Source organism: Epinephelus fuscoguttatus, linkage group LG11 (assembly GCF_011397635.1).
Source record: "Epinephelus fuscoguttatus linkage group LG11, E.fuscoguttatus.final_Chr_v1".
NCBI lineage: Eukaryota > Metazoa > Chordata > Actinopteri > Perciformes > Serranidae > Epinephelus > Epinephelus fuscoguttatus.
The window spans coordinates 22,860,643-22,878,011 of record NC_064762.1 but is presented as its reverse complement, the minus strand read 5'-3'; the positions used below and the strand labels follow the sequence as shown (position 1 = coordinate 22,878,011).

General features: G+C 41.8%; 1 protein-coding gene and 1 long non-coding RNA gene across 5 annotated transcripts in view; both read left to right on the top strand.

The window, feature by feature from the left end:
• Positions 1–2,521, top strand: part of slc24a4b (solute carrier family 24 member 4b) — a 46,456-nt gene extending 43,935 nt beyond the window's left edge. For all 3 annotated transcript variants that reach the window (XM_049590038.1, XM_049590037.1, XM_049590039.1), the window contains exon 17: positions 541–2,521. In XM_049590038.1, coding sequence (XP_049445995.1) covers positions 541–690 — 150 coding nt within the window. In that variant the 3' untranslated portion in view covers positions 691–2,521. The remainder of the gene's footprint in view (positions 1–540) is intronic.
• A 10,560-nt stretch (positions 2,522–13,081) lies between these two features.
• LOC125897521 (uncharacterized) overlaps positions 13,082–17,369 on the top strand; it is a 37,076-nt gene continuing 32,788 nt past the window's right edge. The window contains exons 1-2 of one of the 2 annotated variants that reach the window (XR_007450440.1): positions 13,082–13,151; positions 14,711–14,825. This is a non-coding gene — a long non-coding RNA (uncharacterized LOC125897521). Of the gene's footprint in view, positions 13,152–14,476; positions 14,501–14,710; positions 14,826–17,369 lie in introns of those variants that run through there. The other variant, XR_007450441.1, reaches the window with a different exon arrangement.

The following is a 17,369-nucleotide window of genomic DNA, read 5'->3' as shown; positions in this document are numbered from 1 at the left end:
GACTGTAAGATGAGGCAGCGGTGATCAAATATAAACCAAGATTCTTTGACTGCATTACTGATTTCTCGCCTAAAATGTTGTCAGAAACATATTTTAACTTGCCGTCAATGCTCACCAGTGGGAGTATTTATTGGCAGTGCATTCTGGTAGTTGTAGGTTTTCTACTTCTTGACTGACAGCAAATGCAACAGCTCTTTTTCTCACTTTTCTCTGGTCATGTTGCACCACTTTCAAAAGTCTTTGCATCTTTCTACTGCATAGACAGCCCAGTTTTATGCAAAGACCATCTTTCCAGCAGTGAAAGAAAGATGGACGCACTGCTGTAGTGTAATTACTCATCAAAGGTCATAAAATGCCTCTTGTGGATTACAGTTTTAGAATGAGATTTGCATATCATGATTTAGCTGCACAGGTAAGTTGTAAGATATTCAGTCAGTTCAGGGTGCGTTCATTAAAGGTGCACAGTAAGGTTTTATGTGGAGCATACCTGAGCCGGCACGAGCATTTTTGTATTTGTATTTGTATTTGTGTTATGTGCAGATTCTGGGGATCCACCTGAACAAATGGCGGCTGGACGTGAAGCTGGGCATATACGTCCTGGTGTTGTACGCCATCTTCCTCTGCTTCTCCGTCATGATCGAGTACAACGTCTTCACCTTCGTCAACCTGCCCATGTGCATGGAGGATTAGAGCACAGCAGCATGCCTCGGATACCAAAACCTCAACGCTCCCATAGCAACCCCCAAAAATCTTTTATTTATTTATTTTTTTTCAATAACACCGGACCTATCTGCAGACTCTTTTTCTCCCCTCTTGCGCTCTTTCCTGTAATCCTTTTAGTCCTGAATACGAATCTCATTTCCTCCCAAGAGGCAGTACACGATGTAAGAGTGGAGTCCATTCTATGTCTCTAATTTGTCCTCTTGTCCTCCACGCAGTGCCGGTCCTTAATGCCCATTATTTCGGGGCATTGCCTGTTATTGCAGTAAAGTCTTTAGTTCCTCTGTGCGCCTGTTAACTTTCTACCCATCTAGCATGCCTTTAGATGTCGGGGACCTCCAGAATCATAAGTGCCCCTGTTGATTGTTGGTGTGTGTTTTCACTGTTTTCACATTGTAGATTTCCACACACCATTCCCAGAGCCTTTCCACAAACCAAACCAGAGTCTGTAAGAGGAAAAAAAAAAAAATCTACGATTCCAACCAAAACTCCCACATAGCGAGAACTCCCCTTAAAGTCATTCCTACAAAAAAAAAATTACAGTTACCCCAGCACCCAAAGAAAAAATACGCTCCTTTTCCCCCTCTTGACCTCCATGGAGGAGGGCTTTGTCCTTGGCAGCTCCCCTCCTCCAGCCTGGACCCGACTCCCCTGGCATGGCCTTTGGCATCAGGGAGCAGATACTGTTAGCGCTTCACTCACCCTCCGCAACTCCTCGACCCTCATCTGCTTGATCAAATCTGCTTTATTTTCTTCAACAACAAAAAAGACGTTTTGTCAGGACACTTTGTGTCAAGATGTATCACAGTCCAGATCAGACGACTGTGAGGGTGTTATGCATATGCAGCACTGCACAATGTAAACTTGTAAACACTTTTTTTTGTATTTATTTTTTCAAACCAAGGTTTTGTCTAGTATGAAATGCAGAGGAGAGCTTGTTGCAAATATAGGACATTGCCTGTTTTTCACTGAAACAAATTGCACATGGAAATGCTTTTCTTGCTTTGTGCTGTAAGGAGATTTGACCACTCAGAGGGGCACCTGGCTGGCGGTGGTGGCGACTCCACCCCAGCGTTTTTTTCATTCAGCGACGGGTCAGTCCACTTTTCCCTCTGCACAACTTCAGATAAAAAAAAAACTGGCTCCAGATCTGTGGGATGCGTCGGATTCCTCTCATCATCAGGTGACTTGTTGTCATCTTGAGACAGCAGCAGAATGGAGGTAGTTGTTTAAAAAAAAAATGCAAAGAAACCAGACGGTTCTCAACACTGACTGTCTGCTATAACACCCTCTGGCCAGTAGGGGGTACCGCAGCCCCTCTACGCAGGGCGGGGGTGCCAACCACAGCTGACGGTTATCAGGGAAACTCAGAGATGGACAACTCCAGGAGATGGCGATGGTGGTGGTCTCTTGATTTTGAGTTACATGTAGATATTGCACTTTAACAGCCGTCCTCTCATTCTGAATCAACTAGTGCTTCCTTCTGTGCGTGTGTATTTTCAGTGTATCTGTGATTGTGTGTGTGTGTGTGTGTGTGTGTGTGAGAGAGAGAGAGAACAATCGTGTGTGTGTGCGCGTGCTCGGTATGGGCCCACGCTACGTTTTTTTCCCACACTGGGCTTTCAACTCTCGGAACTGACTGGAACCTCGTTAACACCATGAGCACACCCCGCCTCTGTCTGCAGTGCATGCTGGGACATTAAAAACGCAGCTCCTCCACAGCACAGCAAAAGGCTGAGGGCTTCTGGGCGTCTCCATGGAAACCGCCCGACCCACTTTACAGAAATCGGCAGCTACGAGCCACACTGCAATCCAGACATTTTGACATCATGCAAAAATGCCCGGGAGGAGTCCACAAGTGGGGTGCAGAGACTAAACACTGAAAAGCGTGCGGGGAGTGTTTTAAGTGTTGAAAATATCCCTCTGCCACAGTGTTGGCAGCAGGCACTTGTATATGCAATCTCAATTTAAAGAATTCGATGTGACAGAAGGCCCCTGCAAGGTTGCCATATAAAGACGGGGGATCCTGTGGAGATGTGACGTCGGTTTGTCTTGTAGTACTTGATGTGTGAGCTCACAGGTGTGTGTGTGTGCGTGTGTGTGCGAGACAGCCGAGGAACTGAGCCAAAAGGACGTTTTCTGGAACAGTGGCTTCGAGGGAAGTCCTACACACTCTCTCCTTTATCCTCTTCCTCCACTCTTGTCCCCTCTTGCACAAGGGCATTAACTCTCCACCAACCCTAGCTGACGGAGCAGAGGGGCAGCAGGGAACGCATGGACGGATGTCTTCCCTCCAGCACCCGGGGGACGTCACTTTTCAAAAGGACATGGATGAGAGCAGACTTTAAGGAATTTTTAAAAAAGTCGGACCCCCCTTAAGCTGCTACTCAATCAGGGTTCAAACGGCTGTTTTTACTAGACGGAGGTGACCACACAGGGCCCACAGACGACTCCACACCCACTGACATCCTTGTACACCACCCTTTCTCCCCGTCAGTCCTTCAGTGGGTCTTCTGTACATACAGGACCTAATTTTTTGATGCTTTTTGTGGGGGCGCACGTCTGTAACGTACTTGAGTTGATTCAGAATGTGCAGTGTTAAGGGTTTTGTTGTGTGTGTGTGTGTGTGTGCGTGTGTATATTTTTGTTGTTGCTCTGTGTGGTCATGTCCCGGGTTGCCAGGTTTGAATGGTAACACCCACAGCAGGGGAATAAGACACTGCTCCTGTTTTTGTCCTCATCTTTACAAACAGCGTACATTCTCACCGGTCGTCTGACTTGCATCTTTGTTACCAAGTCAATTTTTTTGGAAGAGGGACAAAAAAATGACAGATGCCATACTTGTCGTAGCTCTGCATAAATCCAGACTGTATGGCGATCCTGTGTACAAAATAAGCGCACACACTTTAGAACACACACACACGTTAGAAACGGCAGTTAAACACAAGAGAGGACCGGTATGTATTTCTGGATTGAATGCGACCTGATGCACTGTGAGCTCAATGTGACGTGGGAGTTGTTTGTCAAGAATAATAAATGATTAAAAAATATATTTAATGTAAAGCTAGTTCCTATAAAACATTACTGAGGACATCTGTATAACTTATATGAATGTATTGTCTTGCTATACTGGACATATCCAACCAATGCATTTTACTGTAAAGCAATAATGTGAAGAAAAAAAAAATAAAATGGCAAAAATAATTCCTGTACATTTGTCTCATAAGTTCTTGGATTGTTTGTGAAACACAAATTAAATGAAGCCATTTGTACATGTATCTGCTGCTTGTGCTGTTTTGTTTTTTTTACAGCATGTACTGATGTTTTAAAACCATTAAAGGGAACTTTGACTCTTTTTAGTCCATCAATAATGCACCTAAAGTAACATGTTACGATGTTTACCTGAGTATTTTCATTTGATGCTACTTTTTACCTGTACGCTACATTTCGGAGGAATGTAATGCACTCTTTACCCCTCTAAATAGTATATGAGTAGTTTTAGTACTATTGTAGTATTTCACAGCTGAAGTTAAGATACTTTTCAAATTAAGATTTTTGTTAGATTTTTGCAGAATGACTTTCAATTTGACATTTAAAGCACATTCTGCTTATAAGACTTCTATGCTTGAAGTTTCTGTCTGCAATATTCAGAGCATTAAAGGAGTATTTCACCCACAAAATGACAGTTTGCATATGAATTACTCACCACGTGCTACCTTGAATTCATGTAAAAGACTTTGTTTTTCTCCCGTCCTTCTAAAGTGAACGAAGAATCCAAAAACGGCAAACTCTTTGTGAATAGAAGTCATTACCCAGAGTGAGCCTGTGAGCACCACTTGAGTTCAAATACACACACATGCTCAGGCAAGCTGCTTAGCTGTGCATGAGACTCTTTGAGCCGATGTGTTTTAAATCGTAATGTTTTAGCGAAAATGTATGTGTTTGACAAGCAATGAGCATACAGCTGGATAAATGAGGCCTGGATCGTGCTGTATGTCTTGCGTGAGAGTTATTAAACCAATGTTTTGATATAGTTTTGTTGATGTTAAACATGGCCCTCATTTACTTCATGAAGACTGTTCGCCATTTTTGGATTCTCTGTTCACCGTTGAAGCACGTGAGAAAAAGTTTTCCTCAAATTTAAGGTAGTAATTCATAAACAGTACAAATGGTTATTTGCAGGTGAAATTTTCCTTTAACATTGTCAGCACTGTCGCCCTTGTTAGCACTGCTTGCACTGTAAGCACCATTAGCTACTAGCCACCTCCTCCATGTTGAGAGCCATGTGCAGACAATCCTGGCTTAGACCTCCTTTAAAGGTGTTCTCCAGCACTTTAGTATTGCACTAACATAAAAGTGGGGGACTTGAGACAAAGTTGAAGGGTCAAACTGAAGCAGTAGATGCCATAATACCACAACTGTTAGGCTGCATTTATGCCAAATCAGGGGTTTTGGCAAGAACGCCAGTAGTTCCATTTATCTGAATATGGGAAGTGCGTATAGGCTGCAGTGTAGGGCCGCAGGGAGGGCCAGGAGAAGAAAAATGTAGCGGCCTGCAGCCAAAAATTGAACAAGAATCTACTTTTGGAGGAACGCAATCATACCAGAAGACGCCCACAGTCCACTGGAACAAGTAATACAGTCTCTTCCTATCATTGAATATTCTAGTGAGTAAAAAGAACGAAGTCTGTGTTAACAGCTCTTGTGTTTTATTCTACAGAACACTTGCTTTGTGTGTGCGTGCATGTATGTCTACAGTAATGAACTTTAAAGCTAACTCAGACTCATGACGGACAAAGGCTTCTGTAGTCGGTCTCTACCCTTAACTCAGCCATAAACTGACCATTTAAGTGACCCAACCCTGCAGCTAATCGCCACAGCGCCTGATTTGGTGTGACTGCAGCCATAGTCCAGAGTCCTACACTTCCCATAATGCAACCTCAGACTGAGAACGCTCCTTCCAAAGCCACAGATGACATCACACAGCTGTTTGGGTGTATAGTGGTGCACATGATGAATGAACTTAATGTGTAAGATGATGTAGTGTTCCGTTAAGTTGGATTTTAATTGCAGGATGTTTTACATTATTGCACGGGTAATGATCCTTGCTCTCACTATTTTCTAAAGGTATACAGAACAATCATTTCCCAACAATACCTTGTACGTAAAATCTTTCATGTATTTAATTTGAATTCATTACTGTAGGATTTAATTAACACAAAGTGACAACACTGGAGGACAACTTCAGACTTGCTGACTCAAAGTTTATTTCCTCACAGCAGAAGCTAAACGACACCGTGCAGCTTTCACAGTTTGATATGAGCAGTTTAAGATATGTAATAATATTTCTTGGTGAAATGACCCTTAAGGTAAAGTTAATGAGTTCTATGCACTTCTCACGGCTACTCTGTTGCACCAGCAGTGATTAAAGCATTTTTCAAGAAAAGTAGTTTACGTCCCCTCACAAACTCTCTAATATATTCCGGCCATATCACCCTGGCTTGATTGCATCTGTTTTTTTTTTCTTTTTTATTCTGCTGGCCATGCTTTTCTCCAGTGCAAAAAAAAAAAAAAAAATCACTGATTTTTAATTAAAGTTCCCACATCTTCCAATGGCATCGGCTGTGGATAAATGAAGGCTCAGTCAAAGTAATACCATGCAACAATACTTTTAATTTCTGGGATACTGTGTGAGATTAGATAGCAAATAAATCATCTGCTATTTGGTTGAAGCATCCCTGAAAAGAATGTCTAAATAAATGAGTCCCACTTCTGGTGTAGATGTTGCAGCAGCTTGTATTTCTCCCTGAATGAATGATGAATAATGATTTATTGGTCCTTACTGGAATCTTGTCTTGTGCGATAATCAAGCTGAAGAGCGCTGTACTTAGCCAGACAGGGTGATTGCAAACAATTTGTTATTTATAGTGACGGCTGGCGACATGTGAAGAGTCCATTGAGAGGCGAGTGATGGGAAAATTCATGTTTTGATTGCATCTCGCCTCCATCAATCTGGGTTTCCTTTAGCTCTCAGCACCAGTAGGGGGCAATGTTGCAGCAGGATTCATGTCCCAGTGTCACAGTCAAACTTTGTTATGGCTCAGGATGAAAATGAAAATGGAGCTCCTTCTTTACCCAAGTGAATAAGACTCTGGCAGCCTATGATATAAAGTTTCAAATATCGTAACTGTGACAAAGTCAAACCATGACTGGAATGAATGCTGTCTATATGATTTCCTGTGCAGGCGACACGCTGCACATCATTTGTTAATGATGGATGTCCATATTCTTCATCAGCCAGCAGACAGGCAGCCATCTGGTGACACCAGCACGGCCCGTGCAGACTACTGGTGCTTCTCCCTAATGAGCCACCCTCTTGGCTACCGTGCTGCAGTTAACAAGCTTCTCTGTCAGCCGTGATCTTGTGCACTGATGAGTTCCCTCTCTGCCCCCTAACAAGCCCGTTTGGGCAGCTACTGCGTGTCTCCCGTGAACGCCGGCTTAGCTCCCCTCCACCGTTTGTTGTGCCACATTTAGAGACAAGGCCCACGCATCCTGGCCTCCACATACACAGCACCATAATCCTGCTTTGGAAAGTTGTTTATCTGTTCACCCACCGCCCCCGCAGTTACAGTTTGGGGACATTTTCTTTCCTTGTTTGTGCCTTGCTAGTATTTTTGACTCCACTCTGCTGTTTGGGTAAATTGCTGTGCTGCAGTGATGGATGGTGAACAAACTGGGTTGCTGCTGCTGTTGCTGTTGCTGCTGCTTGCTGCAGTCCCCCATAAGGGCGTCCTGTGCTGCTGAGCACAAGGTGCTGTGGGTCGCCCCTGCTTTCTTAACTACTGGTTTGTTTGGCTTTCACTGTGGTGTGTTGACAGAAGCTGGTGAACTCTGACTGGGTGTTTTCATTCATCCAAATTACAAAACAAAGATTTTCTCACTTACCTGTTGTTGGTTTTGAGAAATAGTCTCATATATCTCTGCTTCCAACCTAATTCGATGGAAGTAAATTGAATTTTGTTGTGGAACTCACAGCAATGAAAAAAGCATTAAAAATATACACACAAACAATGTCCTGGTGACTTGAGATGATTCACAGATCTTGCTGTGAATAGTTTTTGCTGAACTTCTTTTTACTAAAAAAAATTGTAATGTTGACAAAAGTAGTAGAGTAGCTGTAATCTCCCTTGTTGGCTTCAGTCTGTCGTGCTAGTGACATATAACCCTCGAAGGTCTTAGGTTTGTTGGAAATAATGTTTGTTGAAGCGATTGTAATCCTTTTTGGCTTGCACCTCCTTAAAAATTAAGCACAGTCTTCTTGTCACCTCTTATCTCACATTGCAAGTGTTACTGGGTGACCTTGCCCCCTCAGATTGATGAATTGAAGTCAAAGGGAGGCTGCGTTTAACAACAGCAAAACTATACCTAAATATCTGTTCACAAACTCTCACGTAACTTGTGCTGTATAATCCAAGTCTCGTTTATCCAGTCATATGCTCAGTATTTCACAAACAGACAGCCCTTTCATTTGGGGATATGAACTACAGGTGAAAATGTATGCTCTCTTCAAAGCCAGACTCCACTGAAAAAACCTGTAATTTTACCTCATTGAACACAGGAGCTGCTGGTCTACTGCTGCCTTGTTTGGAGGTTTGTTTTTGTTGTCCTGTGACGTTGCCGAGTTGGAACTTATACTTTAAAACACTGAAGTCACACAGTCACATAAATAAACTAACAGAAGGGGACTAGTAGCTCCCGTGTTCAGTGAGGTAAAATTACCGATTTTTTTCAATGTACTCTGGCTTTGAAGAGAGCATCGAAAAGTTTTTAGTTCAGTCCCCTGTCAGAAAGTGCTCTCTGTGTGTGAAGTACTGAGTGTATGACTGGATAAATGCGACTTGGATTATACAGCACAAGACCTCATCAAGAATTTTTTGGGTTCTTCGTTCACTGTGGAAGAATGTGAGAAAAACAAAGCTTTCTTCACAGATTCAACATAACAGTTATGATTATTGATATATACAAATGAAGCTCTGGCAAAATTGTCAGGAGGACAATACTTTTCAAGCTCAGGCTATACGTTTCTTTCTCACCCTGCCATTCACTCCTTGCACGTATGCTCATTCACTATCTCTAGGTGTCATTGTCTGGGTCTGTCAATTGATTCATCAGCTGATTCACAATCAACCAATAGCATACCATCTCTGTCAGCCTATCATCTTACTGCTCCTCATTTTAAATATGGTTCTTTCCCTGCCATAGTTCTTCCTTGCTTCACCTCCTAATTGCCACCCAGTCTTTATGGATTCACCAGCCTCATACGCCTCAGCAGCCACCTGCCTCAGAGTCATCGGCCACCACCGCCACCACCAGCACCAGATGTCCCTTGATCACAATATATCTCCCTCTGGTGTTCAAGCGCTAAGGACTTCTGATAAATCGTAACCAGCACAAATAATCTGTTCTTCTGTGTGGTGTCTAAAGCACTACTGTGACGCTTTGGGTCAGATGACCAATTAGGGGCCCAGGGTCAAGAGGGTATTTATGGTCCAGGTCAAGGATCGGTGAAGTCCAACTAGGGTGTCTCTGTCGTCTGTTTATCTTTGTCTCACATTTCACAAAAACAACCAACCTATATAAGCAGGGTAGTTGGAGCTGTTATTCAGAGCAGTTCATATTGGCTTCAAACCCTCTCTCAGGCATCCTAGGTGCTTGATTTGATGCTGTACTTCTTGTAATAAACCTTTTCTGTATACAAGCAAGACAATGTTAGCGGAGTCTCCTCCATCACCTTCACATCATCGCTATTTCATAAACAACATCTGTACACTCATATGTCGTATTAAATATTATCTTTACTTCATTCTTGTGTCTCTCCTGATGGTTGTAGTCATTTGGGGGATGAAGTTTTCCTGAAAGATGTAAGATGAATTAATAATTCATAAACAAAAACAGTGATTACAAGAAGAAAATGAGTGATTCATAAGACAAATTTTAAGCATTATGACATGTTGTAAGGTTCAAGTTTCAATCATTTTATCATTCCAAATGTCAGTGAGGTTTTGAATTAGATAGATCCACTGGGAGACAACCTACAACGAGAGGTCGCTTACTGTGAACTCACCCTTTCATTCATGGTGCTTTTCAGTACTGTACAACATTCAAAGCGAAACATTTCAACATAGCATATAAATAACATTTTAAAAGGCAATTCCATGAACCGTACTCTGGACACTGGTCTTCCCGTGTTGCTCCTTTTTTGTTGCTTTACTTAGCACCTAGATGCTCTTTTTAAATCTTTATCTCACCTTTCATTTTGTTCAGCATTAAAAACTCCACCGGCTGAGTCTATTTAAAGTCTTTTAGCAACCCGTCCACAATCCTTAAGTGCTATGTTACTATCGTACTCCATTACCACCATGTGACCTTTCCCTGGTATTTAAACCGTCCGCAAACTTTATAACTAGATGAAATTAAAATAAACTGAATAATGATGAGGACAGTGACATTATCAGAGCTGTAACCCCTGGTCACTGGCTGTTTTGGGTCTTCTTTTTTTTAGCGGCTATTAATGAAGTTGCCTTTAAAATAGTATAGAAATGAAGTCATAAACTCAGAGGACAGTCAGCTCTTTTCACAAGTAACAGCAGGACTTTCTACCGCGATGCACGCTCAGCTTTCATTTATGCTTATCTGTTTATGGCAGCCCCCACAGCCTGTTCCCTTGTGCATTGTGGCTCAGTGATTAATCCATTCTGCACACACTGTACAGTTCATGAAGGTAACACAATACCTTCTTATCTACGTATGTATGAATATTAAGTAGTCCGCCCCGCTGAAGGTAACAGTGTCAATGGAGACGGATAGTTTCGATAAGACCATCTGCAAAAACCAACTAATGGTGAGTCATGCACTAAGCCCTTTAATCAAGGTTATGGTTGGGATGTGTAGCATGCCGTAGATCACTGAGCACTGTGGACTTTTGTTAGGCTATTCCACAGACATCCATCATTACAAGAACACATTAGTGTTGGAGAGAATCCAGGGTTTACATTTATTGTAACCTGAAATATAGATTTACACTCAAATCTGACTGTCAGTAGAAAGCATGGTCATATGTCAGTATATTGTTGTTCATAATGAAAATGAGATGCTTTCTCTTCTATTAGTGGATTACATTCAGTTAAAGTTGATTAATGAATTAACATTAAATCATTACTATTTGCAGTATTTGTGTGTGTGTGTGTGTGTGTGTGTGTATTTTGATAGCATTTGGATTGTTTGTGGCGACCACTGGAGTATTTCTGTGTGGTGAATATAATTAGTGTAATATAATCATTCATTCATTTTCCATAACCGCTTATCTCGTTAGGGGTCACAGGGGTGAGGCTGGAGCCTATCCCAGCTGACATTAGGCGAAAGGTGGTGTACACCCTGGACAGGTCACCAGACTATCACAGAACTGACACACAGAGACAGACAACCATTCACACCTACGGACAATTTAGAGTCACCAGTTAACCTGCATGTCTTTGAACTGTGGGAGGAAGCTGGAGTACCTGGAGAAAACCCATGCTGACACAGGGAGAACATGCAAACTCTGCACAGAGGGGCTCCACCACCCCAGGGTTCGAACCAGGAACCCTCTTGCTGTGAGGCGACCCTGCCAAAACAACAGTCAAAACCAAAAACAGACACAGTCTATTACAGCAACAAAAATAACTCACAGATGCACCCACATGTACTTCACTGTCATGAGCCCTTAATAAAGACTTCAGCAAATTCCCCTGCTGTATTATTCATTGGAGGCAGTAAATATTCAAAGGAGACAGTTTCTGTCATACGTCTAATCCATTCAATGAATTCTTGGGGTTTTGGTGCCTTAAAAAAACCCCTTAAGGAATACATTAAATAATAAACCAAACTGAGCCCAAGTGACACCTGGTGGCAAAAATCTTTTGTTCCTGAGAAGACATAACTGAGGGGAGTGTCATGTGGTGTATTTCTACATTTCTAAGATTATGTAGTGCCACACCATGGTCTTTGATATCTGCCTCATGTGCCCCATTTCTGCCTGCTTCTAGCTACTTGTTTTACCCTGTGTTCACGCATTGTTGTCAGAATAATTGGAAAAGTGAATTTCCAATTGGGAAAATGAATGTGAACACCCCCTCAAGTTGGACTCAGAAAATGGGCAAAAGGCCAAGGATACATTCGACAGGGAGCCTGTCACTCAAAGAGGCCTGAATTTGAGGTTCGGGAACTGGGAGTGGAAAAATGCTTACTCATTTCCAGGGCACACTATATAGTAGGTTTTAGTCTGCAACTTTGATTACCAAAAATTTCAGTGAGCCCTAAACAATTTGCTGTGGTCTTTGATGCTGTTTCATCTGGGGTTATCATGCTCTTTAAAGACTGTGCCTGTCCACCTTCTGCTATGACACCTTTGCTTGACCCTGTAGCAACCTGGAATAGGCTTGTTCAGGGCCCATGCTGGGAAAAAATATGGTCTCTTCTTAATAGATATCCACTGGTTAACACACTTAAAGAGATTTCCTTTAAGCTCATTCACCGCTGTTACCCTGTCAAGCCATTTTTAGTCTGGTTCAAGAAGCACACGCACTTTTTGTAACATACACTCAGAGACTGTCTCCCATTTGTTCTGGACTTGTGAACACATTCATAGTCTGTGGCAAGGTATCTGTCGCTTTATATTGGATTATATCTATGATGCTTTTGTACTTTGCTTTAATGATGTACTGTCTGGGTTTACAAGTTATAACAAAGAACTAGAAAATGAGTTTTTTTTCTGTGTAATCTCATCATAATGCTGGCCAAGTTTTATATCCATAAATGAAAGGTAATAAAAATCAAACCCTCTCTCTGTACTTTTAACAAGGAAGCAGAGTCCTACATCAGGACTTTATATACCCCAAGCAATAGAAAAGCTGTGAAAACCCTTAATTTGTGCCCCAAGTCTAGGAATCTATTATAGTGTTCATTTATTTTTAGTATAATTTTATTGCATATCTTCTATTTATCTGTGTCACAATTTGTTTGTAACCCCTGGCACTTTTTCTCTTGTCTCTATGTTTACAAGAAAATGTGAAATAAAGAATATTTAAAAAAAAAAAAGGTTTTAGTGTGCAACAAAATCTCTTTGTAATGAAAAGCTTAAAATGTTGTCAACATGTTTTTAAATGCTCTGAGCAAAATAAGATTCCAATTTGTAGCGTCCATGTTGTGTCACATTACAGTGAAGTCGGAAAAACCACTTCAGAACTCGGGAAACTGGATCATCCGAGGAGTACCTGAATGTAGCATGACGCATCAATAACCCAACGTTACCGTGTAAAGTAAACGGTTAACTTACATTTATAGCAACATTAGCAGTAATTTGGTGTCTTGTTTCCGGCCAACTGACAAATGTAAGTCCAACTTCACTCTTATTTTTAGCTCTGTTCACGTTTCCTCTAACTTATGAGGAAAATATCTGTCTTTTCTTGTCGAGAGTTAAATGAAAATGTCGATACTACTTACATGTCTGTGAGAAGAAGCTAGCCGGCGGTTAGCTTAGCTAGCATGCTAGCTTGGCATACGAACTGACAGCAGGGGGAGCAGTTAGCCTAGCTTGCGCCAAAGTTTAAAACTAAGTCTGCCAGCATTTATAAAGCTTTACACGGTGTATATTGGTGGCTTAATCAATATGGAAATGTACAAACAACAGTTGGGTTTAACTGGAAATAACCTACTATAGCAATTTCTTAAAGAGCAAAGCACACAGGTGTTTTCAGTTAGTCTTGCTGATTAATGTTACATCTGCTCAGGGTTAAATGAAGCTACACTGCATGGGCAGTTACAAAATATCACAAACTTAATGTGTGTGTGAGCTACTTTGCATGTATTTTAGCTTTAGATAATGAGAGAAGTGTGATTTATTTTGTTACACAGAAAGTGTGAATGTTAAAGTTTATAAATAGGCTTAGACTTCAGAGAAAAAAGCGCTTCTTGTAACCCTTGAACTTGCATGAGAATCATCACATTCTAAAGTTTTCTCCAGTATCAAAGTACTCCAGAGATAATTGTCTGTACATCTATGGGCACACTGCAATCAGAAACTGTTAATGGCCAATTCGGCATACTTTTAATGATGCCTATTTGACAAAATGTGAACTAGTGTGGGCTAAAAATGACGAGGAAGCAGTAGCCTGCTCACTCGCTGACTCCATGGCATCATTATACACTGAACTTAAATTTGAACCTGAATTTGAATTTGTTTTTGCTCCCATTTTGTATAGGTTTATGTTAGAATCAAAGGCTTTTTATACATTCAGATATATTTCTCAAATTATGGTTGCACCTTTCTTGAAGCTCATGTTAGTGAGCATTCCCTTTCCAAGATAATCCATCTGCCTGACAGGTGTGGCATATCAAGATGCAGATTAAACAGCATCATTACTACACAGGTGTGCCCTGGGCTGGTCACACTGATGAGCTCTAAAATATACAGTTTTATCTTATGAAGACATTTATTAGGATTTCACACAACGACAGAAATGCATTTTTGGTCACAGATACCCCAGAGAATCAGTCAGTATCTGGTGTGACCACCATTTGCCTCATGCACGTGGAGTTTATTGGGTTGTTCATTGTGACTTGTTTAATGTTGGCCCCTCTCCTGTTCAGTGACTGTGTGAAGTTGCTGGATTGGAACATTGGAACTGTCGGACATGCCGATCCAGAGCATCTCAAGCATGCTCTATGGGTGACATGTCTGGTGAGTATGCAGGCCGTGCAAGAACTGGAATGTTCTTGGCTTCCAGGAGTTGTGTATAAATCCTTACAACATGGGGCTGTTTATTATCTTGCTTCAAGATAAGGTCATGGCGGTGGATGAATGGCATAGTAATGGGCCTCAGGATCTTATCACAGCATCTCAATGCATTCAAACTGCTATTAATAAAATGCATGTGTTTGCTTTGTCCAGAGCTTATGCCAGCCCATACCGTAACCCCACCGCCACCATGGGGCACTCGCTGGCATTAACAGACTAGGATTCATCTGTGAAGAGAACTTCTCCAAAGTGCCAGATGCCATTGATGGTAAGCAGTTGCCCACTCCAGTTGGTTAGGATGACGAATTGCTCTGAGGTCAGAACCCTGGTCAGGGATGACGAGCAAGCAGATGAGTTTTCCTGAGATGATTTCTGACGGTTTATGCAGAAATTCTTCGTTTGTGCAAAGCAGTTTTGTAACAGCTGTTTAGGTGGAGTGTCTCAGACGATCTTGCTGGTGAGACTCTGAATGTGAAGGTCCTGGGCTGGTGTGGTTACACGTGGCTGGGTAGATGTACTGCCAAATTCATGGCAGCGACACTGGAGATGGCACATTCAGGCAGTCAGCATGCCAATAGCACGCTCCCCCAAACCATCTGTGACATTGTGTTGTGTGATCAAACTGCACATTTTAAAGTGGCCTTTAATTGTGACCATCCCAAGGCACACCTGTGTAGTAATGATGCTGTATAATCAGAATGTTGATATGCTACACCTGTCAGGTGGATGGATTATCTCAGAAAAGGAGAAGTGCTCACTGACACAGATTTTAAGAGAAATCTATCTATTGAGTGCATAAAATGTCTTAGATCTTTAACTTAATCCTGTGAAAAATGGGAGCAAAAACCAAAGTGTCACACTTACATTTTTTCAGTGTGCTTCCTGTTAAATGTGGGATCCTCTTCACCCACGGTGTCAGATTTTGAAAACCTTGGTCTAGAGTAAAAATCCACTGTTTGTCACAGATAGCTGTTTGTATGCAAATATACATGGCTGCAGAAATGTCATTATGCAAAACACACTTTGTCTCACTAACTTTTGGCAAGTAGGTTATTTTTTTGTTGACCGAGCCTCCAGTGGACAATAAATGTGTTGCAGCTGTATGATAGAAGTGCACTCACACAGTGATTTACATATAGATTACTTTGCGCAATGGGTAGTATAGTTAAAGGCATGTGTAGCCAACAAAGTGATTACTGCTTGAGAACAGAGACATTTACTAACAAGTGTGAAGCAGAGAGAGTAACCAGTGAAGCAAGTGAGTGGACAAACTCCTACAAGTCAGCAAATCTGAAGGTGGTCAATAGAGAATCTGTAATACGCCACCTTCACCCAATTGTTCCTGATGTAATTTAGCTGAGACTAAGTGCTACAGGAAGTCACGGACACACAGTAAATCAAAAGCAGAGGGAGAAAAGGCACTTTTACCAAGTTATTACATATGGAGAGAGCACACCTTCCTGATGCGCGTGTCTGGTGATTTATGGATGAAGCTCTCGCTCACAGGGTCTCGGAAAAGGTGATCTGTTGCAGAGGCAGCTACAGGTAATTTATTCTATTCCCAAGTTTGCCATTTACTTTCTCCCCTTCAACCACTTGCGCTGACAAGATTTATTCAAACAATACCGGCATTTATGCTGTAAGCCTAACAATGAGCTGTGATCGAGAGCATGGCGAAGACTTGGTCCCAGCCACAGACAGAGAGGTTCGGAATGGTACCAAAGACTGGTTCGATGGCTCATATTCATACGGCTGGACATTTTTAATTAAATGCTGGACCGGGCTCTCCATTTCCATTCTTTGGAAAAAAAAAAATTGCTGAGTGTACTGTTAAGACAGCGTAAGAGGGAGATTTAATAATGTGAGTTGCAGCAGAGCACCAACCAGCCTATCATCTGCCTACGTACGCTCCACAATCTCTGACATTTTGTCACCTCGCAATGCTGCATATTTAGCTCTGTTAGAGTTAAAAGATAATACCGGTGTCGTTTCAACATTTAGACTTATGGTCTGCTTACATTTAACAAATCACTTTGTGGTGCATGAGGTGTGTAATTAGATTTTTTTTTTTAATCTACTTGTTTATGTTCCATGGTGTCAAAACTAGATTAACTGCTGTCCCCGCTAACAAGGAAGCTCTAAATATAGAGACCTGGATGTGACAATAAAGTGAGCAAGGTGGCAAGGTTTTGAGGGATTATTTATTGGGGTAGAGTAATATCTCTTCCTGTGGGTGACTGGTGATTGACAGTAAACAGTGTAATGCAATATTAAAGTTCATTAATGAGAAAACAGTGAAGCCAGGCACAGTGAAAAAACAGTAAGAGGAACGGATTACGCCCTTTTGCCCAACAGCATACTGTGTAATGATGCAAAAGTGTGTCCTGGGTTTGAGTCTGCCCAGGCACATCTCCCAGATAACTCCAGTTTGTTTTAACTTTAACTTTTTTGTTCTGTAGTTTTGTCCATTGTTTCTGTGGGTTATGAGAAGTATTCTTTTAAAGGTATACTATGCAGGATTGTTGGTTACTGTTTATAAACATGCTCGCTAGTGGAAGCGAAAGTAAAAGCCAACCCCAGATTCACTCTCGTGATGTTTTGCCTCGCTATATTGCGTTTTTTCTGTGTGGTGTCTCTTGGATGACTGCTACTTATGGTCTGGCCCCTGATTGCTATCTTTTCATAAAGCCCCAACCTCACCTGAGCGCTGTGGGCCCAAAAATGCCCCCCCCCCCCCCCCCCCCAAGAAAACACAGGAAAAGGACAGAGTCTCTGCAGAAAACTACACTGCCACGCACTTCACGTGGGTCAT